Source organism: Leguminivora glycinivorella, chromosome 19 (genome assembly GCF_023078275.1).
Source record: "Leguminivora glycinivorella isolate SPB_JAAS2020 chromosome 19, LegGlyc_1.1, whole genome shotgun sequence".
NCBI lineage: Eukaryota > Metazoa > Arthropoda > Insecta > Lepidoptera > Tortricidae > Leguminivora > Leguminivora glycinivorella.
The window spans coordinates 11,425,220-11,450,861 of record NC_062989.1 but is presented as its reverse complement, the minus strand read 5'-3'; the positions used below and the strand labels follow the sequence as shown (position 1 = coordinate 11,450,861).

General features: G+C 38.5%; 1 protein-coding gene across 1 annotated transcript; it reads right to left on the bottom strand.

Annotated features, from left to right (window-relative positions):
- Window positions 1–4,917: 4,917 nt before the first annotated feature.
- On the bottom strand, window positions 4,918–24,171 carry LOC125236680 (fatty acid-binding protein, muscle-like). The gene is made up of 4 exons (XM_048143585.1): window positions 24,071–24,171; window positions 12,178–12,347; window positions 6,504–6,614; window positions 4,918–5,215 (listed from the first exon to the last, which is right to left on the bottom strand). The coding sequence occupies exons 1-4, from the start codon at window positions 24,141–24,143 to the stop codon at window positions 5,156–5,158; spliced, it is 414 nt and encodes a 137-aa protein (XP_047999542.1). The 5' UTR covers window positions 24,144–24,171; the 3' UTR covers window positions 4,918–5,155.
- Window positions 24,172–25,642: the final 1,471 nt, after the last annotated feature.

Below are 25,642 nucleotides of genomic sequence, written 5' to 3'. Positions count from 1 at the left end.
CAGTGATTTCAGTGAACAAACCCAGTACCTAAGATTGAATTGTTATTTTATATTGATTGGACACACCTTAATCAATATAACACCTATCTTGGGGATTTAGATTATTTATTTGAAAGAATAAGAAGGGTATCCAAAAGTAACGTTAGCACGTAAACCTGAATGCATTTAATGCATGAAAGGAGAATAATGTACTTAATTAAATATAGCATATTTTGTTAAAATTTGACATCTCATCTCTACTGAGATTGCCGAAATTGCACAAGACAAGAACCTCGGCAGAAGTACCATTTTTACCCGACTACGGCAACGCAAAAGGAGGGTTATGATGTAACATTTTTTCGTTAAAACTCGAGGTCGATGGGCTCCCACTCCCACCGTGAACAAGTTTTTCACAGAACGTATGGTTGACGTCATCCTTGGGTCTATTTCAAGGGTCTATTTTAGATATAAGCCAGGTACTATGCTATTAAGTTTTCTGCTTTTTCTACACCCTGTTTTTATTGAATTCCGTTAACTTTAAGAGAAGATTCTTTACATCAAATACAATTAATGTCTCTAAGAAACTAGCGTCATAACTCTTGCGGTTATCGAGTTATTAAAAAAATTAAGATAATGACTGAACACGTGTGTGACACCCTTTACCAATTCCTATATTATAATGTTATTTGTTTTGATATGTGCCGTCAATCACTTGACACTAACTTGAATGTTATTCTTAAGGATCTCTCACACTAATAAATTCATTTATTGTGTATGAAAATTATACATACATACATACTATCACGCCTGTATCCCATGACGGGGTAAGCAGAGCACATGAAACTTCTCAAGTTTCAGTGCCACTCTTGGCAAATAAGGGGCTGAAAGAAAACGAAACAGTGACATTGCAGTGACAGGTTGCCAGCCTCTCGCCTACGCCACAATTTAACCCATATCCCACAGTCGCCTTCTACGACACCCACGGGAAGAAAGGGGGTGGTGAAATTCTTAACCCGTCACCACACGGGAAACGGTATGAAAACTATGAAAAGTTTTTTTGCGAATTTAACTAAAACTGATGATATACAGGATGGTTCCTGATAATGAACCTAACGACATGTCTAATTTAACGGAAAACAAAAAGGCACGGTGTATATGTTCATGCAAATAAATGTTTTTACTTATTTTTATTTTTTGTAGGTAATTGCATTAATGATATAAGACATAGTACATGATCTCTCAGCAATCATGTGCTAGCCCTGCTGATGATGTAACGTCAGGCCTACTGAAATAAGTTTTATTTATCTGCACACTCTACTTGAAAGTGTAATTTCCCACCCCATTCTAATCGTGGTTTTGATAAAACTATCTACTCGGATGGGTATCAGTTTTTTATATCGTGTGCCATACAATTTGATATGAAATACGGCTGATAAGGTAACCGACTCGTCGTGTTTATGGCAAGGAGTTATTGTTATCATCTTACTAGCTTTCTTGTGTCTTTCTCACCTCGGAAAACATTGGTTATTTGGGCCCTTTGGTATGCCTGTGCGGAGCCATAGCCAACTTGTCAAGTACTTTATACCACTTTAATGAAATATAAACCCTACACCGAGCGAATGCAGCCCTTGGCCGTGTCACGGAACGCACGCAGAGGCAACACCCGCACGTGTATAAAAACTTTTCTACTCGTCGACTTTAATCTGTCAATTAGGACACCACAGACTAAACTATATGTGCCGACTTTTCAGTGCTGGATAGTCCTTGACACTAAACTTGGTCAACTATAAATTTCATTATACTTCACTTTAGTTAACTGAAAAAAATTCAAAAATAGATCTTCATACATGTTCTATACTAATTTGCGATACTGGCAAATTTTTCTGCATCTGAAACACATTTTTTTTTAATCTATCGCGTTATCGACTAATCAGAGACGGTTATTATCACGGAAGTATAACTAAAGCATGGAAGCCATGCTAAAATAAGAGCATGGTGACATGAATCTTACTCACAACACACGATTACGTTTTGTTTATGAGCGAATGCGATAAAAATCCGGAACTTCTTTCGTTTTCCCGAAGGTGGTCACTAAACGATCGTCAAGTGGTTGCCTTTTGGTTGCCTTTTAGTAGTTACAATACGGCTAAATTAAATATGTGTTTATCTTTCACAGTCGGTGTCCACCTTTGACAACTGTACATAGTCGTATCTCGTAAGTCAAATATCTCGGCGGTCATCTAGCCGATTTTTAATTATATTGTGTTTATTCCTAATAGATAGTCGATTAACCTGCTATGTTACTATTTGTGATGTGTTCAAGTTCCTTATGTGACTGTGGCCTGTGTGATTAAGGACTGTATTCACGTACACGGTGAAAAGAAAACTGCCAAGAACATGTAACCTTTCATTAGGGAATTTCGTTCAATTATTGATAATATTATTTGTAGGATCTAAACGAAACATAAAAAACGATATTGATAGTTTATATATAACTAATGCCGTATTAAATTCTGCGTAGTTTTATTCATGTTTTTTCGATATTTCTTCAAACTGATTTTAGGTTATGTTTATATGATAGTGATGTGTAAATTGTGTAATTTTTATCGACGTCAGGGATAATAACCCTATCGACATTCATTCAATAAAAAGGACATGAATGTTTATTGGTAGGCATCACGGACCTGGTAATGTAACAGATCTAGCGAACTCAACCATTAATATTTTTTAGTTTTTCCAGATATTCTCATAGATGATTAAAAGAAACTAAAAATAGTTGAAACTATTGAAATAATAAATTATGTCACTGCCGTTTGTTTTATTTTCCATTTGGTAGAGAAAATATTATTGAGGTAAGTAGAGTCTGGCTAGCCAAATATTGTTGACAGATATTTCCTTGTGGTATCACCAATTGTCTATGGTTTAAAAAAAAGGCTAAAAGTCTGCTGTCAATTTATGTCACTTATTCAAATTGTTCGCGGGTTATTAAGGGTAAATCTTAAATATTATAACAATGACGATACCAAGCGAGGTCCGCAATTTGCTGTTTAAGCTAATAAATAATTACAACCAAGAGCGAAGTCGACGTGAAGCGGCATATAATGAAAAACTGCAATGTTTACAAGTCGTAAACAATATAGTAGGTTGGTGCTCTATTAATATTTTGATACTTTAAGTACTACTTCTAACATTTGCCTATAACTTTGATTAAGTATGTGAATATAATAAAACTTAAATCTCATAAACAGGAAAAGAGTGTAAAGACAAGGAGAAACTCGAAGCTCTGGAAAGCATTAATAAAATAAAAATATTGGAACGTAACGACTTACGAAAAACCAATATTTAGAAGAAATCAGTGAAGTGACTGGTCAGTAGTAATTTGATATAAAAATATAAAAAATAAAATAAATAATATAATTTAGCCTATATACGTTCCACTGCTGGGCACAGGCCTCCTCTCATGTCTGAGAGGGCTCGGGCTATATAGTCTCCACGCTAGCCCAATGCGGGTTGGAGACTTCACATCTTTCGGCCTCTGTCTTGCCTGTGAGCAAACAAGCAAATGCAAATGTTGTAAGTTGGAGTTGAAATTTGGCATAGTAGTCTAATTTAAACTGTGGTGAGACATACTAACAGGCACTTTTAATTTTTTCATCCATACTTGTAATACACGTTAATTATTAATATTTAAATGCCAATAACCATCGTCAAACTTTTAGGTTAATACGTCAAATGCTAACAGATTTTGTCAAATTTCTGTACATATATTAGCAATTTCTATTGATTTTCAATATAAGTGTGCACAGAAAACAAAAATATTTTCTAGTATCAAAACTATATCTCCTACTATACCAAATGTGACCAGCCCTAGATTTTTTGAATTTCCCGCCAAAAGTTGGGGCAATATTTCATTAGCCACACTCTAGATGCTAAATAAAAGCATTTTACTTAGGTCTTTGCGCAAAGAGAAAAGAATGTATTGATTTCTCATATACTCGTATTTTTTACACATACTATTTAGGCCGATATTGCACTATCATAGAAATCACATGATCACAGACAACATGCCGTCCTTTTTCTTCGCGTTAAAGAGGAAGGGAGACATACACATCTATGATGAAATATATATGATAATGTGATATGGGCCTTAGTAAGAGAAGAATAATGAGCGGTTATGTAGGTATTGAGTACATAAACAAACCATTTATTTGCAATCCGTAGGTATGGTTAGATTGGTTAGCCAAGAATACAGTATGAATATATGACTTTCATGGTCAAAAAGCCATAATAATCATAATGAAATATTTATAGTATATAGATATTGTATGTTTTCGTTACTTTTATATGTATCAAGTTTATATTATTTTTAAGGTGAGAACATGAGTAAGCGTGTATTTTATCGATAATAGAATCGACTAAGTAACATTCCTAGCAAAACAAGAACCTACTGACCACCTACCAAAAAGAGAAATAACTAGCACATATCCATCCCTTTTCAATACATTATCTAATTCATAAAGAAGTCAAGGATGAGTATATGCATTTCACAAACTTTGTTATTAGGGAGGCTTGGTTATTATAAACAATTGTTTGCTAGGTAATTCTATGTTATTATATGAAATACAGGCGGAATGTATGTATGTATGTTATTATTATCTTATTATCTAAGCCCGTCTGCGTGGAATAAGTCATTTGGATAACGCCTGATAAAAAAATAAAAAAATAATTGTAATTGAGCACAATCCATATCTGCGTTTATCAACAGGCGTTGCCTGTAATGTCACTTTCTTGGGCAACCCATGACCATGACTTTAGGTTACCTCTGAATTAATAAAAAAATGTGAGGCGAGGGCGAGACACAAAAATATCTTTACATATTGGAAGCATACAATATGTATAGATATTTTTGTTCCCTCCCCCAAAATACACACAACACAGTTTTTAGCACAAATTTATTTTACTAGAAAGCACTAATTATGTATATGTAAGTATAAAACTATTACTCAATATCACATAATACAGGAATTTTCATTTTTGGCATATTTGGTCCGTTCGAAACTTTACCCGAAACCAGTCTTAAAATATTCTTAAACCGAAAAACCAATTGTTCGACATTGATCGGTACTTTGGTACCTTACACATTCACTTGACATTTCGCTTTTAGTACATATACACATCACTCGATCACTTTGTAAGTTCTCACACATTTGCCGTCCCAGCCTTCAGCTGTAGTCGTCTGAAAAAAGAAATATTAAATAAGTACACAGAAAATTAAATATAAGTTGATGCATGCCTGTATAATGGAATAAATGACATTCTATAGAATGACAAACATTGTTTTTTTTCGTATGTGATACCATTTATTTCAACAAATAACTAAAAATATTATTTCTATTACATAAAATTATAAAATACTAAACGTAATAAGGAATGTTTGTTTTTGTTTTTCTTTTTGTTTGAGCTAAGACCGAGAAATATGATCATAGGCAACAACCGTCCTGTTTCTTCACGTTGGAGAAAAAGGGAGGACCTAGTATGATCATTTATTTATATGATAAACAGTGATCGGAACTATGTGAGTAAAACTTTAACAAAACCTTAGAGCTGACATAAATTTAAAATAAATAAAACCAAGATTATTATTTTCAGATCAATGTTAAATTTGATTCTATACCTGAATCTAAGATTTCTAATACATTATTACAAGGATATTATTTTCATGGCTGTAAGTACTCTAAAATGCCCACTTAGCAAGTTTTGTTAAAGTTTTACTCCCTTAGTTCCGATCACTGATGATATTAAACATAATTATGATAGTGGACTATCGGCCTAAGACACTGGTCCCACCGTGAGCTAGTAAGCTATGAGCTATCGGCTATAAAAACGAACAAAAGATTAGCACTCTCGTGCGAATAAAAGAGACACGGCGATTTTGATAGCTCACCGCTGGGCGAGTAACTATAAAAATCGACGTGTCTCTTTTATTTGCACGGGAGCGATTATCTTTTGTTCGTTTTTATAGCCGATAGCTCATAGCTTACTAGCTCGCGGTGGGACCAGTGCCTAAGAGCGAAGTACTAAGATGGACGGCTGTCTATCATTTGTCATCATGTCTGTCGTTCGAAAGTATTACAAGTGACAAAAACACGACCATGATACGGCCACTGGTTTCATAGTGTATTTTTAAAAGCTCCTATTAACTAATGAATATATCCGCCGCGAGCACTCATGCTTGATGACGGGTCTCCATATCACTCGAAACATGTTGCCAAAACGGGATCGGGGATATTAGTTAAGTTAGTTCGCCTAGGTTATGCGAAGCTTACACACATACACATAGCTAAATGGCGCCACATCTGCAAATAACCTGTTTATTTTTTTTACGGCGTGGTCTATGCTTTGAAGTATGGTTTGCGAATTTTGTAAAACAATACTAAACTATTAAACCTACATAGAATGTATGTAAACTATACATAAATGTACTTAATTATTTACAGTGAAATCATCAAATCATTTATATTTACCACGATCAAGAACTCCGGCGTGAACTCCCTTAAGTTAGTCGTCGTTCTTCCGTTATCTTCTACTTGTTTCTGGATAAGTTTATTTCCTTCTATAGTCACTGTTGACTTCACCTGCAAATTAGAGATGTATATTAGATTTTAAGCATAAGTAAAGTAAATATTTTAACCCCCTTATTCATAAACGTACTCTAAAGTTATCAAGCCGATAAATATCGTTCGTCCTTTTCTATCACACCAATACGTCGGAAAGGGACAAACGAACTTTATCGGCTTGATAACTTTAGAGTACGTTTATTATGAACTAGCTTTTGCCCGCGGCTTCGCTCGCGTTAGAAAGAGATAAAAAGTAGCCTATGTCACTCTCCATCCCTTCAACTATCTCCACTTATAAAATCACGTCAATTCGTCGCCCCGTTTTGCCGTGAAAGACGGACAAACAAACAGACACACACACTTTCCCATTTTATAATATTAGTATGCATAAGGGGGTAAGCATATCACAGTAACACAGACAGTTAGTAGCCTGGGAAAATTTTGTTGAAATTTAAAAGTGTCATCGTCGCGTCGTCTCGTTTTCTCACTCATATTGTTAAGAAAGCAAGCTGCAAAAAGGTATCGTTTTGGACCCAGCAGGGAGAGATGAGATATTACTCTCTTGTCAATCGTGTGCTAGGCCTGCAGTAGTCCAACATCCAACATCCTACTCGAATGTGTCGTCGTTTGTTTTGACGTGACAACGTCTAATAACTCGTTACTACGGGCTGCATGCACGAAAGTGTTGACGTCATTGTCCCGTTCCGCGAGCGATTGTCCCGTTCCTGTAATGTTTGACGTAGTCACGTCAAACTCCAGTTCGTAAACCGACTTTACAGACAACCATTTTTACCAGAGCCTATTCTCAAAGTTGAATTACACGTAGCAAATCGCTGTCTGCTACTCTACTCCTACCGGCCTAGCCGAAATGACAATCGTTGACGCTAGACGCCGTTCAATATGCAGTCTGGCTCTATCGCACCAATCCGGAAGAGCGATAGAGATAGCTAGCTACGTTAACGATATTAAAGTAAGCGCTTGTGAATTTGGTTACGTACCCTGCTAAAGAGTATCAAATAAACACTAACCCCCTTATTCATAAACGTACTCTAAAGTTATCAAGCCGATAAAGTTCGTTTGTCCTTTTCTATCACACTTATACCTCGGAAAGGGACAAACGAACTTTATCAGCTTGATAACTTTAGATTACGTTTATGAATAAGGAGTAAGGATGTACCGACTAGTCGCCGACTAGTCGGGAAAGCCGACTATCCGGCCACATTTGTAGTCGGCGATTAGTCGGCGACTAGTCGGCAAAAAGGGCCGATTAGTCGGCACTTCATTAGTGATAGAAAAACAGTACAAAATTAAATTACCAGCTGAAAATTATGATTGTATTATGTAGCTATTAGTAATTCCTTTTTCTTGTCAAAACAACAAATATACAATACAATACAATACAAATACTCTTTATTGCACACCTCAATACACGAAACAACATAGCAAGTATAAACAACAAATTAAGAGGTAAAACAAGAGGCGGTCTTATCGCTAAAGAGCGATCTCTTCCAGACAACCTAGGTAGTGGAGAATAATAAATTTAACCTTGTAAGTAGGTGTACTAAATGTAGACTTAGAGGAAATCTAGCGCAAACTATACTACGCAAAACAATATACTACACACATAAAAATAAAATACAATACATAAACATACAAATACATATATATATAACAAATTACATGCCAGCTATAGGGGACATAAGTCTATCAAGGTATCATTGATCAATGATCAGATAAAAAGTGAAGCTTGAGAAGTATCTTAAAAGAAGTAGGAGATTGTTATCAAATATCTGTTATCAACACAGAAATAAATTTCCTACCTAGGATTATCGACTTCATAGGCAGGATCACTACCCACTAAGCCAAGCCGGTTGTTAAAAATGGAAAATGTATATAAATATTGTCATGAACCTTTGAACATCTGTAAAAAATCATGAAAAGCGCGAACGAAGGACCAAAACCGGCCAAGAGCGTGTTGGGCCACGCTCAGTGTAGGGTTCCGTAGTTTTCCGTATTTTTCTCAAAAACTACTGAACCTATCAAGTTCAAAACAATTTTCCTAGAAAGTATTTATAAAGTTCTACTTTTGTGATTTTTTTCATATTTTTTAAACATATGGTTCAAAAGTTAGAGGGGGGGGGGCGCACTTTTTTTCCTTTAGGAGCGATTATTTCCGAAAATATTAATATTATCAAAAAAGGATCTTAGTAAACCCTTATTCATTTTTTAATACCTATCCAACAATATATCACACGTTGGGGTTGGAATGAAAAAAAATATCAGCCCCCACTTTACATGTAGGGGGGGTACCCTAATAAAACATTTTTTTCCATTTTTTATTTTTGCACTTTGTTGGCGTGATTGATATACATATAGGTACCAAATTTCAGCTTTCAAGTGCTTACGGTTACTGAGATTATCCGCGGACGGACGGACGGACGGACGGACGGACGGACGGACGGACGGACGGACGGACAGACAGACATGGCGAAACTATAAGGGTTCCTAGTTGACTACGGAACCCTAAAAATGACATTCAAAATGTGAATTTACCGAAAATTATGTTCTGGCCGACTAGCCGACTAGTCGGCCGACTAATCGGCCACCCAAGCGCCGACTAGTCGGTAGTCGGCCTAGTCGGCCAAATCAATAGTCGGTACATCCCTAATAAGGAGGTAAAGCTGCGAAAAAAAAAATTTTTTACCAGACATAGCAGACACAAAGCCGTCGGTGATTAATTTCCTCAATTCACGGTTACGTCAAGCATTTTACAACAAAAAATATAGGTATGGAAAATTATGAGCCAAATAAACATAATAACATGCGTGCTTACCACAAGATGAAACGAAGTAAGCCTGACCTTGCCTACTATACCGATGGAATTTTTGCACACCAATAATGGTTGAATGTAAATGGAAACTACCTAATCATTTTTAACATCTTGTAACTATCCTACCTATGTACATTCTTGCAAAATAAAGGTTTCTTTCTTTCTTTCTTTCTTAGGCAAATAGGTAGGTAAGCATAATTATTTATGTGATGATACTGATTAGGACAGAAAGTTTGCTTAATTGTCATATTTATTTACGTTTAGTAAATTCTGATTTATGCTAAATGACTAACAAACCTGTTTTGGGGAGCACGTATTAGGTCGAACACTACGAAAAGGTTATCAGTTGGCAGTTTGCACCGTGCAGTCTACATGACTTGTATTATGAGTAATAGATATAAACCATCATGGGGCTCGAAACGAGGAAGGAAAAATACTTTGGCTCCGTTGTGTCTGCGCAGCTTTTTTTTAGTTTTATGAGAGACTCGTAGGTGGTGTGGAAAATAACATACTAATAAGCATGCCTAAGGCACTGGTCTCGCCAAGAACGAGTAAACTATGAGCTATCGGCTATAAAAACGAACAAAAGATAGTCACTCCTGTGTAAATAAAAGAGAGAGCGAGTGATTTGTAGCTCATAGCTCGGCTTAGCGTTGAAAAAACCGGAAAAAAACAAATGTTTTTTTCAGGAGTTTATGAAATTTTCGTTTTTTTTCGGTTTTTTTCGGGTTTTTTAGGAAAAAAACGAGCACATTATTAAAATAAGTATTTATTTAGTCACTCAAATCACTGTCACTCTCATCATATACTTCAGTTATTTCTTCTTCCATGTGGTCGGTGTAGTCCGTTTGTAGGTGCAAATTCGCCCGAATAAAGATTAATTTATCCCATCAAAAACGTAAATGTGAAATGAGAGCCAAGTTCAATAATATGATAAATGCCTTGGTTGTTCACTTCGACGACTTTTTCGTCGAAGTGAACAACCACTAGAGAACGCTTATTAATTAATATGTCTATCTCGCATGTCTCAATATATGAGCCAAATTTGACACGTTTATGTAAAATAGTTTTTGAGTTATGAGGGGGTCAAAAGTGGCTCCAAATGGTTCGTGTAATATAACACACGGTGCTGCTCGCCAGTTCTGTTACTTGAACTTGGCTTGACACGCTACCGCTTGTCTAGATTAAGACGCTTTGGCAATAGCCGATTTCTGTCTCTGGTGTCCGTCCAAACAATGACCAATTTCTCTTAGCTGCGGCGGACGATGGAGGAATACTGAGCAATCTAACCGCAATATTTGACAGTAGTTTGGTAGAACATAACCCTTTCCACCAACTCAGTGGGGTTATGTTCATGACAGGCCGCCAAATAACTTCATTTGCCCAAAAGCCTTCTTTTGCTCTCTGCATACTCGGCGAATTCAGCCATCAAATACCCGTCAGTAGTAAAAAGCAATGTGTAAAGGTTTCAAAACCTTTAAAAAGTCAAGTAAATACTTTTTAACTGAAATTTTTAAATTGAAAACTGCATTCGGTTTTTTTCAATTCGTTTTTTTCGGTTTAAATCGTTTTTTTCCGAAAAATACGAGCCGAAAGTTTCGCGGTTTCTTTCTATAAATTTCTGAAAAAAACAAGTGAAATGGAAAAAAACCGGGAATTTTCCGGCTTTTTTCATCGCTAGCTCGGCTACGAACTATAACTCACCCGCGCTATCATCGTGTCTCTTTTATTTACACGGCAGCGACTATCTTTTTTTTCGTTTTTATAGCCGATAGCTCATAGCTTACTCGCTCTTGGTGGGACCATTGTCATAGGGTGCATTAGACGACCGGTCAGACGCAGTCGGTAGTGACCCTGCCTGCTACGCCGCGGTCCCGGGTTCGAATCCCGGTAAGGGCATATATTTGTGTGATGAGCACAGATATTTGTTCCTGAGTCATGGATGTTTTCTATGTATATAAGTATTTATTTATTATATATGTCGTTGTCTGAGTACCCACAACACAAGCCTTCTTGAACTTACCGTGGGCCTCAGTCAATCTGTGTAAGAATGTTCTATAATATTTATTTATTTATTTTTTAATTATAGCTCGGCTACGAACTATAACTCGCCCGCGCTATCATCGCGTCTCTTTTATTTACACGGGAGTGACTATCTTTTGTTCGTTTTATAGCCGATAGCTCATAGCTTACTTGCTTTTGGTCGGACCAGTGCCTATATTTGCTTACGCCAACGAAGATGCTGGCCTTAAGCGACGATGTTAAGAGCTTACTTCATTCAGAAAATTGACGATGATTGAACGAGTGAATTTGTAGATCAGTGATTCCAGTAGCTAGTAAGTATTAAAGAAGTGACTTACCTTAGCGCCTTCTAAATAGTCTGTTCTCGATAAACTCCTTGCCCGCTCTAATGGTGACCTATTCTCGATGAACTCTTCTCCCTCCCGGAAGGAGACGACACTGGACTTGATGGTTGACGTCATAGAGAACGTATAGCTGCCATCGGCGTTAGTGCGTTTTCACAATATCCGATCCGATTTCAAAGATAGCGGCTAATATGTATGGGATATCGGTCCTACATTCGATCGGATCGGATGATAATATGAGAACACACTTCCGCTCCAAGACACTACGAGGGACTTGTTGGTGTGGTGACAAATTACCTATGTATTTTTTTACCAACGAAGGAGTAGCGAGTAGTATAAGCGAGGAAGTTAAGAGCCAGCTTTATGAGTAGGTAAGTCTAAGTACCTTGGCGCCATCTAGTCTGTTTTCGATGAATTCCTCTCCCTCTCTAAAGGTCACGACGCTGGACTTGATAGGTGACGTCACAGAGAAAGTGTAGCTGCCATCTTCGTTTCGCTCCAGAAAGGAGACGGGTGACGCCGCCTGCGCAGCTTTGCGGGACAGGAAGCCGATCTCTGGAATCATTATGAAGTGTCCGTTAGATTTTTATTCGTAAACTCGATTATTCCCAGCTTACGCCAACCACTTTTCCTATCATGGCTTTTACTCCTTGCTATTTTGAGCCAGGTGGATTCTGCCAATGTCGTGGTGACTTTTGACTTTTTTTTTTACGAGAGTGTTCGGTGATTTTGATTTAATTTTTGGAAGGATAGGTCGGGAACCTAGAACCGCCAACCACTTAACTCAGGGTTAGTGGGCTTGTCATCTGTCAAATTCCATAATAAAATGGTGGGTCAACCCTACACTTTTTTTTAGTGCAAGTGGCCCTAAGGGCCAATAGCATGTTTTACGAGGGGGCAAAAGGTCAGTTACTGAACTTGACGAGTACTACTTGTCAATTTTTTCCTATAATATTCTTGTGACTACTGTTTTATGTCGCTATGTACAATTGTACAATATACTCACTGATTTCTCAGGGACCTGCGGTCCAATAGTCCATCAATTCATGAGTTTTTTTGTTCGGAAAGAGTTACTACCAAGTTGGAGGGTTGGAAGCTCCAACCCCATGATTTCCTTATTATTCTGGTTATGATCTGATGAAGGAATTTTTGTTAGAATAAATGCATTACTTTCAATTAATTAATTGTTTAATGGACGAGACTCTCAAGCGCCATTTTGTTTGCACTTATTGATTCTATCATTAAACTAGACTGGTTCTATAAAACCAGAAAAAAAGACGAGAACTAGTTACTTATGTGACCTAATTCGATTAATTACAGGGTAATAAAATTTGCAACCACTTTTAGAACTAGTTGTGATAATAATTGACTTCTTCCTAAGTTTATTGCTTGCATGACCTACACCAATTATAAAAGCAGTAAGCAAGCTTACAATCGTGTTTTAGGGTTCCGTATATCGAAGGGATATATGTCCGTCTGTATGTCTGTCCATCTGTTAGGATCACATTGAGGTGCCAAACCATATACTCATGATCCCCTCACAATTGTTTCTTTGATGCGTGAAAACTTCTATTCCTGCTTAAGTACTTCCCGTTCGGTTGACCCTAAACTATAGAATTTGGTAAATAATATCGTCTTATAAATCTTATAAATACATATTTGAATAGGAAATGTGTAAATAATAAAAATAAGTCAGAAAGCACCGAACCCTCGGTAAGCGAGTCCCACTCACTTTTGGCCATTTTATATTAATAGGTATAATAATTATTGATTATTATGACCACAGTCTAGAATGAGCTAGCTAATTAAATGCAAGAAATTACTTAGCTGTCTACATTCATAAAATTAATAATGTATCCTTGGCCTTAGTATATATGTATGTATTTAATTTACTCTCATGTTTATCCGTATAAGATACTATTAATGTTGTTTTTTATTTTTATTTTTAAATAGTCTTGTAGAATATAAAGTAAGTCCCCTGCATTATGTAGGGACATAGCTCAAAATAATTACAATATTACAATACAAGTGCGGAAAAGGTGGAGTTTTAAATTGATACGAGTTACAAATTCATACATCTACGACGTTTTTCAGTACAGTCCTTCTGCAGTCAAGAAATGAGTCACTTTGCGCACTAGTGCGGTTAAAAAACACCATTTGTACATTTTGTACCTACTAAAAAAAGAGGTAAAGCGTCTAATTACTCAATTTTGCTTCGTCCAAGTAAAATACTACCTAATGCAAGTATGGTCACGGGTCGTGCGTATAAATTACAATATTTAGGTTTTAATTATCACTTTAACTCAAAAGAGTTCATTGGTCGCACTTGTATTGTATTGTATTGTAGAACGGGCGATTTTCCGCAACTCGACGTCTAGCGCCTATTTTGCGTGATAAGAGGGAGGGGTTGGCTAGTCCTGCCATCCCAACTCCTCGAGAAATCCTACCAGACCCTTGATGTTGAGTAGGACCTCGGGGAGGTCTCTCGGAGATCCGAGATATTTTGCCCTGTATGGAGCCACCCCGCTGCACTCCAGCACCACGTGAGCAGCTGTTTCCTCTGTCTCCATGCACCCTCGGCACAGGGGACTGTCCGTAGCACCTGTTATGAAAAGATGTTTGTTAAATAGTCCATGACCTGTTATGACACTGGTTACCATTCTCAGACGGACCTTCCCTAGTTGAAGGAGCGTTCTTGTGAGTTTTTCACTGATGCTGGGCATGGCCATTTTCGCTTGCCTGCATCCAGTCTGGTTTAGCCAGTGTGCTGTGTGTAGTTTCCCTGTATATGATAGTAGCATTGAGCGTACCTTGCTGAATGGTATCGGGAGAATTGGTTCTGGGCCAATGGCCCCCGCACTCGACCCCTGTCTGGCTAGCTCGTCTGCAGCATCATTACCTCGGGATCCGCTGTGTCCCTTGATCCATTGTAGGATGATCTCGTTTTTATGACTTACCTCCATTAGTCGTTTATGGCATTCGTGTATGAGTTTGGATGTAATTAAATGGCTCCTTAAAGCCATAAGGACTGCTCTACTGTCAGAGAGTATGCGGATGGAGGATCCTACTACCTTCCTTGCAGTTATAGCAGCTGCCGCGTTAATGATGCCCATGCACTCAGCTTGGAAGACCGAGTTGTGAGCTCCTAGCGGAGTGGTAATCGACATGTTCAGGTCTTCTGAGAAGGTCCCAGAGCCCGACCCGTTGTCCGTTTTCGACCCATCTGTGAAGATTCTAAGCTCCTTGGGATTGAGCCCCTCGTAGTTGTCGTCCTCGTATAATTGTATCTTGTACCTTTTATCGAAGATGACATGTTTTTGAATTCGATCCGTACCTGACCTTAGGATTGGGAATTCGTCGTATACTTTTTCCAGGCATTTTGTGTGAAGAACTCCTGTGTTAGACCAGATGTTGAGTGTATTTAACCTTACCGCTGATAAGCTTGCTTCCTGCTGTATGTGCAGGTATAGCGGTGGAAGGCCCAACATGACCTCCATGGCTGCCGTCGGAGTAGACTTCGTGCAGCCAGTGGTAGCCGCACATGCGAGCCTTTGGAGTCTTTGTAGTTTGTCTCGCACGTTGCCTAGGTTTGTTCTTGGCCACCAGACCAGAGCACCGTAGCAGAGCATTGGCCGGACTATCGTCTTGTAGAGCCAGAGGGTGATTTTCGGGTTGAGTCCCCATCTCTTACCGATCATCCTTCTGCATTGCCAGAAGACGACTGCCGCCTTGTCTATTCGTTTGTTGATGTGGTTGTTCCAGCTGAGTTTGCTGTCGAGGGTTAGACCTAAGTACTTTACCTCTTCTGTTAGATTTAGCTCAGCTTGGAAAAGTTTTGGTTTGGTAAAGTTGCCAAGAGACCTTTTGTTAGTAAACATTACCATTTCTGTTTTAGTGGGGTTGACTGATAGGTCGAATTCTCGGCACCAGCGTTCCACAATTCGAAGCGCTGACTGAGTGAGATCGCAGACTGTACTGGCAAATTTACCTGATATTAAGATCGTCAGATCGTCTGCGTAACCTATTGTATAGAAGCGTTCCTCGTTCAGTTTGGTTATGAGGTTGTTGACCACTAGGTTCCATAGCAGCGGTGACAGGACTCCCCCTTGAGGGCATCCCCTGACCGCCTTTACTGCCTGTGGCTCCCCAGCATACCTTATAGTCCTTTTGGACTAATTCAGTGGATCATGAACATGCTAAAGTTCATGATCCACTGAATTAGTCCAGGTTCCACGCCGTGGCTTGCCAGGGCGTTCCCTATACTGTTGAAGTGGGTCTTGTCAAAGGCGCCCTCGATATCGATAAATGTGCCGAGACACATTTCCTTGTCATGGATCGCCCTTTCAATACGGCTTACTACCATGTGTAACGCCGATTCTGTTGATTTACCTGAGCTGTATGCATGCTGATTGATGTGCATCGGTATGTTTTTAAGCGCTCTGTCCCTTAGGTCTCTGTCACACAGTTTCTCCAGGGCCTTTAACAGGAATGATGTGAGACTGATGGGTCTAAAGGATTTGGAAGCTGTGTAGTCATTCTTACCTGGTTTGGGTATGAATATTACCTTAACATCCCTCCATTTCTTGGGAACGTAACCCCAGGCTAGGCACGCCACCATAATGTTCTTCAGCTTGTCCTGGATGATTCCTAAACCCCACTGTAGGAGGGCTGGGAAGATGCCATCCGGACCGGCTGCTTTGAAGGGATGAAAGCTGTCAATGGCCCACCTTAGTTTTTCAGCGGTGACGATTCTATGAGCCATTTGCCAGTTGTTCTCTGATGTGTTATGTTCTTCCTCCTCCTGCTGATCTTCGTCCGGTAGACTTACGCATCCCGGAAAATGGGTCTCCAGGAGTAGGCGTTTAGTCTCCGTAGGAGAGGATGTATATGTACCGTCGGGTTTCCGCAGTGAGCCTAGCTGAGTCGTGGATTTGCATGCTAAGGTTTTCCTTACCCGATTGGCGTGGTCTAGTGTTTCGATGCTGCTGCAGAAGTTCCTCCACGACAGGGATCTCCAGTACCGCAGTCTTTGTTTGTACCTGGCCTTGGTTTCGTAGTAGTTGTCCCAGTCCACCTCGGCCGTCGTGTTCATAGCCCTGTTGAAGAGCTTCCTGGTCTTTCGACGGAGTCTCTCTAGTTCGGGGCCCCACCAGTTGTGTCCGACTATAGCAGTTCTGGCTGGCGGGTTTAATGGGCATGCTTTTTGGTAGCTGTCTATAAGGGCGTCAGTCAAGACGTTTACCTGGTGTTCTATTTGGGCCGGTTCCCGAGGTTCGGCCGATAGACGGGACTTGTCCAGGTTTTCACTCAGGGTTGTCCTAAATGCTAACCTGTCCGTCTTTTTGGGGTTTCTGCGAGTTGCTGGAATGTCATCTGATACTTGTAGGTTGAAACGAATCCATCTGTGGTCTGAGCAAGAGGCCTCCGGAGAGACATGCCATTCCGTGATGAGTTCGCCCACCTCCTCTGAGGCGAGAGTCAAGTCAATGATTGTCCTGCATCGTCTGTTTACAAATGTTGGTTCAGCACCTATATTTTGAATGTTTAGATTGGTAGTCACGAGATATTCCACAAGTGTCTTACCTCTGTTGTTACTGGTCTCCATACCCCACTTAAGAGTCATATGACATGAACACGAAAGCAAACAGGCTGGAGTCGTACTAAACTAATTCCAAAGCGATTTTTCAGCCCATCCGGTGTAAATGTTGGGTTAAAAATTATGACGTTTAGTTAACCGTGAACCTTTGTGGGGCTTACTTCAACAAAGGCAGTAATATTTTGAAATATTAAATAACTGTGATTCTTTACTATTTAACTACATAGGTAGGTAATTAAAAAATAGATCGATCGCTTTAAAACTACAGGACCTGTGACATATTTCACAACTGTGACACTTCGCTGTTCATTGCCTGTTCATCAAAAAAATAATGACGCTAAGTAACAATGTTACTTATCAATGAAATAGCTCACAGATTCATTTGTCTATTTTCATGTCATGACAAATTATATGGAATGCGGAGGCACACTCAAAGGTGCTATGACAGATGACGCCACCTTATTAGTCCATTGCACAGATAAAGAAGTTGATTTTTTTTCTTTCTCTCACATATGAATGACAGTGACATGCCTAGGCACTTGCACAGGCGCCGACTGGCGGGATTAATTCTCAGTGTGTCTCCTTATTGAAAGAACACGATTTTTTTTTAAACAGATCGTAACTTCGACTATGGGTGTGTTTTTTTTTTGCGGCACGTTCGTATGACCCTTAACTTTAGGTATTTGCGCGTTGCAACTGGATACTTTAAGTACCTCAGACTTGTTAAACTACTTATTGGTCAATTCGAACAAACGTACAGTGACATTTGAATCATATTTTTCTAAATAATTATCGTGAGTCGCCCGCCTCAATACATTTCAGGGGCAATTATGATCATCCTGATAGGTAAACAAAATTTTTTTTTTCCCCTCACTAGCTCAGAAACACGTGTTTTGTCCTTTAATACCAGCGGGTAAAAACACATTTTATCCACTAGTGGGTAAAGTAATTTGACCTTGAATAAAGTCAAATTAACTACTTTAAAATTGATAAAAGTAGGTGAATCTAGTAATAAAGATGATTTACCACCTGTGGAACTACTGGAAGCAGTAATAAACGCATTTTTTGCGTTGTAGTTTCCTCGCTATAGTGAGGGGAAAAGTTTGGTGTTACACTCGGGTGCAAATGTATTTTACTTCTCGTGTGTTAAAAACTCGCAAGTTCAGGATTCTATTCTCGAACCACTCGCTTCGCTCGTGGTTCAACTATAGAATCCTTTCACTTGCTCGTTTTTCAATTGCACACTCGGCGTTAAAATACAACTTTGCCCCCTTGTATAACAAATAACTATTATTACTATAAAGATAAAATAATTACAATCAAGACTTAAACACGTGCGAAAAGGAAATTCGAACTTCCTTTTTTGCGCACTTGTTTCGTAATGTACTATTATATTTAAATGTTGCTTTTCTGTAAAGGAATTGTGAGGAAACCGGACTACGAGTATTTCAAATAAGGTCTATTTACCCTTTTGGGTTGGAAGGTCAGATGACAGTCGCTTTCGTTAAAACTAGTCCCTTTACCAAATCTTGGGATTAATTGTCAAAGCGGAGCCCAGGCTCCCATGAGCCGTGAAAAATGCCGGGATAACGCAAGGAGGATCATGATAGTTATTCCTTATAACGCATCTCCTAGGTACTATTAGTAAAATTCATGATTAATGATATCTATTATGTATCATTCTTATATCAGTGTAAAGTCGAATAGGCCTGCCAGTATAAATGCTAACGCGGCCTTGGATATAATAAGGTAATAATCGTTGCTATTGCATTTACGCAATTAATGCAGCTAGATGCAGTATAAATAACACTAGTAGATATAAAACTTTGTGTGGACATTTCCTATTACTACCATATTCTAAGAATGCTTAAGATATAGGATTATAAGCGACATAATAGCTATCTGCTTTCAAAAGAGACGTTTCTTCGAGCAAACATTTTTGAGACATGTATCCGATTTACATAATTATATCGTATCTTTTTCTAATCCTATTTAACATTTACCTAGTTCGAATCGAGCCGATAGAATTTACTACCATGTTTTGCCGCCAGAGTGCAGCACTATACAAGTAGCATAGACCGTACTTAAACCATAGAGTATAACTTATACATCGTACTATTAGAGCATAGTATGATGTATAAGTTATACTCTATGGTTTAGGTACCTATGGTCTATGCTATTGTATAGTGCTTTTGACAAGTTGAAAAGTATGATTTGTTACAGACGACATAGGTTCATTTCATACATCATATATATCATTATATATGTGATGTCGGTGCTTGAAGCGCGACTAAGTAGTTTTGCGTAAATAGCCACTATTAAACCGTTTTTATTGCTCTTCAGTGTAGTAACAATACGCGTAAGATATTTCTAGAATGCGCAAGCGAAGTTACCACGTAATGACTGTAATGAGCATATAACTTAAGTAATACCGAGTATTTGGTATTACTTGTGTTGAGTTGTGTTATATGCTCTATTAAGTAATATCTATTGGCATTTGCATTATTTTAATATGTAGATATTTACACTATTTTTTTAATTGCAGGGCCATTTTTTTTCAAAGTTGTCCACCCCACTTTTTTTTTAGATTTGGTAATTTTTATGTATTTTCCACTCAGAATCGCGAGCTCTTTCAATCCTAATAGGAGAAAAAAAGTTTCCCATGGTTTTTTTCCCATACAGTTACCACTTTTTCATACATTTTGTATGGCGCTAACGAAATGAAAGGTTCGAAAAAATGTATGGAAATCTTGGGAATTTTTTTTCTCCTATCAGGCCCCGTAGCCGAATGGCATTTCTCCGACGCCAAACGAAAGCGATACGCCGCTGGCTCTGTCGCGCCAATACGCAAGCGCGATAGAGATAGATATCTACTAGCGCTTCGTTTCGTGAGCGTTTCGTGAGCGATTGTGCCATTCGGCTAGCCACCCTGGATCGAAAGAGCTCTCGATGCTGAGTATGAATCGCGTAAAAAATACCCATGTTGCAAAAAAAGCGGGGTGGACGATTACTTTGAAAAAAAAAAATGGTCCTGCAACTTTTAGGACATTTCTTCTTATAAATAATCACGAGGTATGTGTATCACTAAGCTAAGACTCAATTTTTTTTTATATTCCATTCCGTTATAATAGATCTTGTATAAGTTGTACGACTTGTACGGCGGTTAACAAAATGTAAAAATAGAAAAATATATGAATTATGGGACAATTTTATTCTCCTACATAAAACAAAATAGCTCGTGTTTTTGAAATTTAAATAGGTAACATTATTGCCGAACATAAACCTTCACAATGGAAATAATAACAAGAAATTAATGAGTTGTGGATAATTAACATGTGCAAAACAAAAGGAGATTAATATTAAAATGAGCAGAAACGCCTATGAAAGACTAGCAAGGTTACTAAGGTGACTTTATGAGTTGAGTGACGTAAAATGAAGAGTCTAAAAAATTCTGACACGTTCGACACCGAGAACCCGCCTGAACTTTACTCATGCCGGGGAACCCGCTGTAAACTTTACTCATGGCAAGAGTAAACTTTACTCATGCCGGTGAACCCGCTGTAAACTTTACTCATGGCAAGAGTAAACTTTACTCATGCCGGGGAACCCACTGTAAACTTTACTGGCAAGAGTAAATTTTACTCATGCCGGGGAACCCGCTGTAAACTTTACTCATGGCAAGAGTAAACTTTACTCATGGCAAGAGTAAACTTTACTCATGGCAAGAGTAAACTTTACTCATGCCGGGGAACCCGCTGTAAACTTTACTCGTGGCAAGAGTAAACTTTACTCATGCCGGGGAACCCGCTGTAAACCTTACTCATGGCAAGAGTAAACTTTACTCATGCCGAGGAACCCGCTGGGTGGGTTTTCGGTTCTCGCCATACAAGCGAGCGGTCATAAATTACGATGAGATTCTGAAGTAGTGCGCCATTTTGTCTGGCAGTGAATGTGTTAAAAGGCATTTTAGGAATTTGGGTCCCCCCAATTAGCGTAAGTTGTTAACAAAAATTAACTCGCTGCCAGTTTTGTGACGACAACTAAGCATAAAACCTGTCTAAAAATTTGCTTTTTTTTCACATTCTGAATGTAGATTATTACTTAAAGTTTATGTAATTAGCACAAAAACAATATTTTTATTGAAATTGCATGCTTAATTATCGTCACAAAACTGACATTGAGTTAATTTTTGTTAACGACATAGTGCGTTTTCACATCATCCGATCCGATATCGGATGTCGGACCGATATCCCATACATTACAGGCGCCACCTTGGATTTTTTCCATTGAAATCCTTCCTACATCCGATATCGGATCGGATAATGTGAAAACGGACTTACGCAAATTGGGGAGTCCCAAATTCTGAAAATGTTAAAATACAGAAGGGGTTGGTGCAGTCGGCCTGAAACAAGACTACGATTTGTACGGATACTGTGCAGTCAGTGTGCACTGTGCAGTTCTCGTATGCAATCGGGTTGCATTCTATCTGTACTGCCAACCTAGCAGAGATCACGTTGACAGACTCCGCTCTAAACACAGACTGGCTCTGTCGCGCCAATACGGAAGACCGATAGAGATAGCTCTACATAACGATGCCGTTAGCATTTGTGCATTTGGCTACGTACTCTGCTACAGGCCAGGGGATAGAGTTATATTTATACAGAGTGGGGCCTGTAACAAAGGCGAAGAAATGAACTCTAGGCTATTCTCCTTATACTGATCAACATTTGTTCGGCGAATTTTAAAAATAACTTGTATTTTGATTTTTATCACCCTTGAAAGATTTTTCTAAGAGGTAATGTATTGCGAATTCTGTTAAGTTTAAAGTGTGACAGACAACGTCAATGACAACAATAATGGCGTACATTGAAGCTAATATTTATTTTGTATGAAAAATTAAAGTGCGGATACATTAATTCGAACTTTAATACGCCTACATACGTCCATCAAATTAGATCTAGACACGAAATGAAACAAAATTATATTTATTAAAAAATAATCACTAATGACACTGAAGGATAGCAAAGGATAGATCCCCGCGTTTTTACACGACTGCCCCAAAAAAAGAGTGTATTGTTTTCAGCGTTCATGTTTGTATGTGAGTTTCTTTGTTCCATCATAATTTACCAAAAAACTTATTTGTAACCTGCTGGCTAAAACAATCACGACTCATCATCCTCCTTGCGTTATCCCGGCATTTGCCACGGCTCATGGGAGCCTGGGGTCCGCTTTGACAACTAATCCCAAGATTTGGCGTAGGCACTAGTTTTACGAAAGCGACTGCCATCTGACCTTCCAACCCGAAGGGTAACTAGACATTATTGGAATTAGTCCGGTTTCCTCACGATGTTTTCCTTCACCGAAAAGCGACTGGCAAATATCAAATGGCATTTCGCACATAAGTGAAAAACTCATTGGTGCGAGCCGGGGTTCGAACCCGCGACCTCCAGAACGAAAGTCGCACGCACTATACCGCTAGGCTACCAGCGCTTATAACAATCACGACTATTTGTGTCCCACTGCTGGGCAAAGGCCTCCCCCTTAGATTTCCACTCGTCCCGGTTCTGGGCGATCTCCGGCCAGTTGTTGAGATACACGTCCAGGTCATCCCGCCATCTCCGCCCGGGCCTGCCAGATCCTCGTCCGTTTTGCGGCATCAATACTGTGGCTACTTTAGCCCACCTCTGTGGATGCATACGGCAAACATGGCCTGCCCAGTCCCATTTCAGCTTGGCGGTCTTGACTCCAACATCAATAATGCGTGTTTTTGAGCGCAGCGTAGAGTTTCGGATTCGGTCAATCCGTTTTACTCCTAAAATGCTACGCTCCATAGCTCTTTGACAACCCTTCAATTTGGTCTTTTGCGCCTCGGTGACTATTTATATAATATATTAAATTAAACCGTTTACTCTGAACAAAAGGTACAATTACACGATTTACATATAAAACGTCTAAAGAAACAAAAAGGGCAAAAAGGTCAGTTTCAGTTGTCTTGAATTTGCATAATGTTGCTTGTGCCGGTCATAATTAACTACACTTGCTTAATTTGGTTTACCTGACCTTAACTTTCTTTTATTAATTTGCAGGGTTAAACAGGGGCAGCAACTTTAAAAGTGAACTAAATATTTAAAGAACTGAAATATGAATTATATTCTGTATATTTCATAAAGTTACCTTTATAAATAGTTCATTCTTAAAAACAGACCACAAACCTGTTTTTACTCGATATAATTTAAATGAAATTTAGATAACATCAATAATCAATATTAGTGGATGCAACGTAGCCCTAGGTTGAAAACCATATAATATATATTTCGCAGCATTTTTTCTCTTTTGTGTATTCAGAAATATAGTTTACATAGTTATTTTACATCTTTAACTTTTTATGGGAAAGGAGGCCAACGAGCAGGCAGATCGCCTGACGGTAAGCGATCATCGATCACTGTCACTCGTGGACAACAACTATTTATTATTATTAATATTTACTGTTGATGCTGACCCTGCAATACTTAGGTACTAAGTAAGGTAAGCAGACCCTGCGTTTTAAAGGTATTTACTCTACTCATTAGTTTTATTAGCGCCAATTTCAAACAAAAACAAAAAAAGTTTACGTTCAACGGACAGGTCAACAATTTGCATTAATTTACAAAACAGTTTCACCAAATGAAAAAAAAAAACTTACGTATAAACTTGAGGTATTCGTCAAAGTTCTCCGAAGAGACAAGTTTGTATTTTTTCCCAAGGAATTGCTCCATGGCGCGTGCGTCGTTTACTCGAGGCAACTTGTTTGCGACTGGCTGCCTATAATTGTTTATAAAATCACTTTACTTACCTTCACCTTTTTTTTTGTCACGAACTTGTCCAGCACTTGTATTTTGTATAGGTATAAAATTTTAATAAGGACGGGCCAGTTTTTGGGATGATATTGTTCGTATTGATGTTTTGGGTAGTGTGAATGGTATTGAAAATAGATTGGTGGCAAATGACTAGCATGTTCTGAACAATTGAACATCGACCTTTAGGGCCCGTTTACACTGTGAGAGATTCGCATGCGAGTTATATGTATTACATAGCGGCGAGTTCGAGCCTCAAGTGTAAGCTATGGAAAATAACGTTGTAGAATGCGTGGACAAGTTGCAAATCAATTACGATCTGCAGCGTAACGTAAAATATTATCTCTCTATCGTGTTTTGTTCGTTACGAAACGTTATCTATTGTGATTTTGGCTAGGCCTGATGTGCAGGCTTCGTAGCCGACTGGCATTTCTGCGAAAAATGTTTCAATTAACGGTTATATTATTGGGTTTATTGGTACACTGAGAGAAATTTGCATTGTGAATTTAACAAGTTCGACTTGTTGCGGTTTATCCGTTTGAATCAGCCAAACGTATGTTTAAAACAATATGTGTCAGGTTGTTTTTATAAAATCGACTTGTTGATTCAAATATATTGCCGATTCAAATGACAAGTAGCTTGTTGTTTGAACCAAAGAGCACGTAGGCGCTATTTTAACCAAAAAACTTGTTGAACGAACATGAAAACTGGTTGTATTTTTTCTCAGTGTAAAGTTGCATTGAGAAACATCGTAGAGTTGATTAGATTCCGAAACTCTGGAGACGCTAGTGTGGGGTGGTTCTTGTTGTACTGACTTTGAGGGGCCTAACTTTCAGAATACATTTTTGAGAATTGTAGTAGGTATTTGAATGTTTCAAAACACAGAAAATTTTGTCCGGTTCATATTTACATACATACATACATATAATCACGCCTGTATCCCATAAAGGGGTAGGCAGAGCACATAAACTAGTGAGTTTCTGTGCCAGTCTTGGCAAAAAGGGGTTGAAAGAAATCCAAATTGTGACATTGCAGTGACAGGTTGCCAGTCTCTCGTCTACGCCACAATTTAACCCATATCCCACAGTCGACTTCTACGACACCCACGGGAAGAAAGGGGGTGGTGAAATTCTTAACCCGTCACCATATATTCATATAAATATAATGTCATGTCAATATGACATTATATTTATTTTATACCGGATTTTCAATTTGGAAAATGAACCTTTTTGACACAAACCTGTTTTTTTTTATACCAAATTAATTTATTATATTTGTTCATGTTCTCCAATAAAGCTAAAGTAGTATATGTAATGTCCATTATATGTATCGGCTGGTACCTATACTAATAAAACGAAATATAAAGGTCATACCCACATGACCTTCGAGGTTCAATCCTCCAAATTCCTATAAAGAAAATT

Bases quoted from the DNA above. Each gene is read 5' to 3' on its own strand.
- LOC125236680 (XM_048143585.1), bottom strand. From the start codon at position 24,143: ATGGAGCAATTCCTTGGGAAAAAATACAAACTTGTCTCTTCGGAGAAC. The intron at 12,348-24,070 runs GTAAGTTTTTTT...TAATGATTCCAG, and splicing joins CGAATACCTCAAGTTTATAC to AGATCGGCTTCCTGTCCCGC. The intron at 5,216-6,503 runs GTAAATATAAAT...TTCTTTTTTCAG, and splicing joins CGCCGGAGTTCTTGATCGTG to ACGACTACAGCTGAAGGCTG.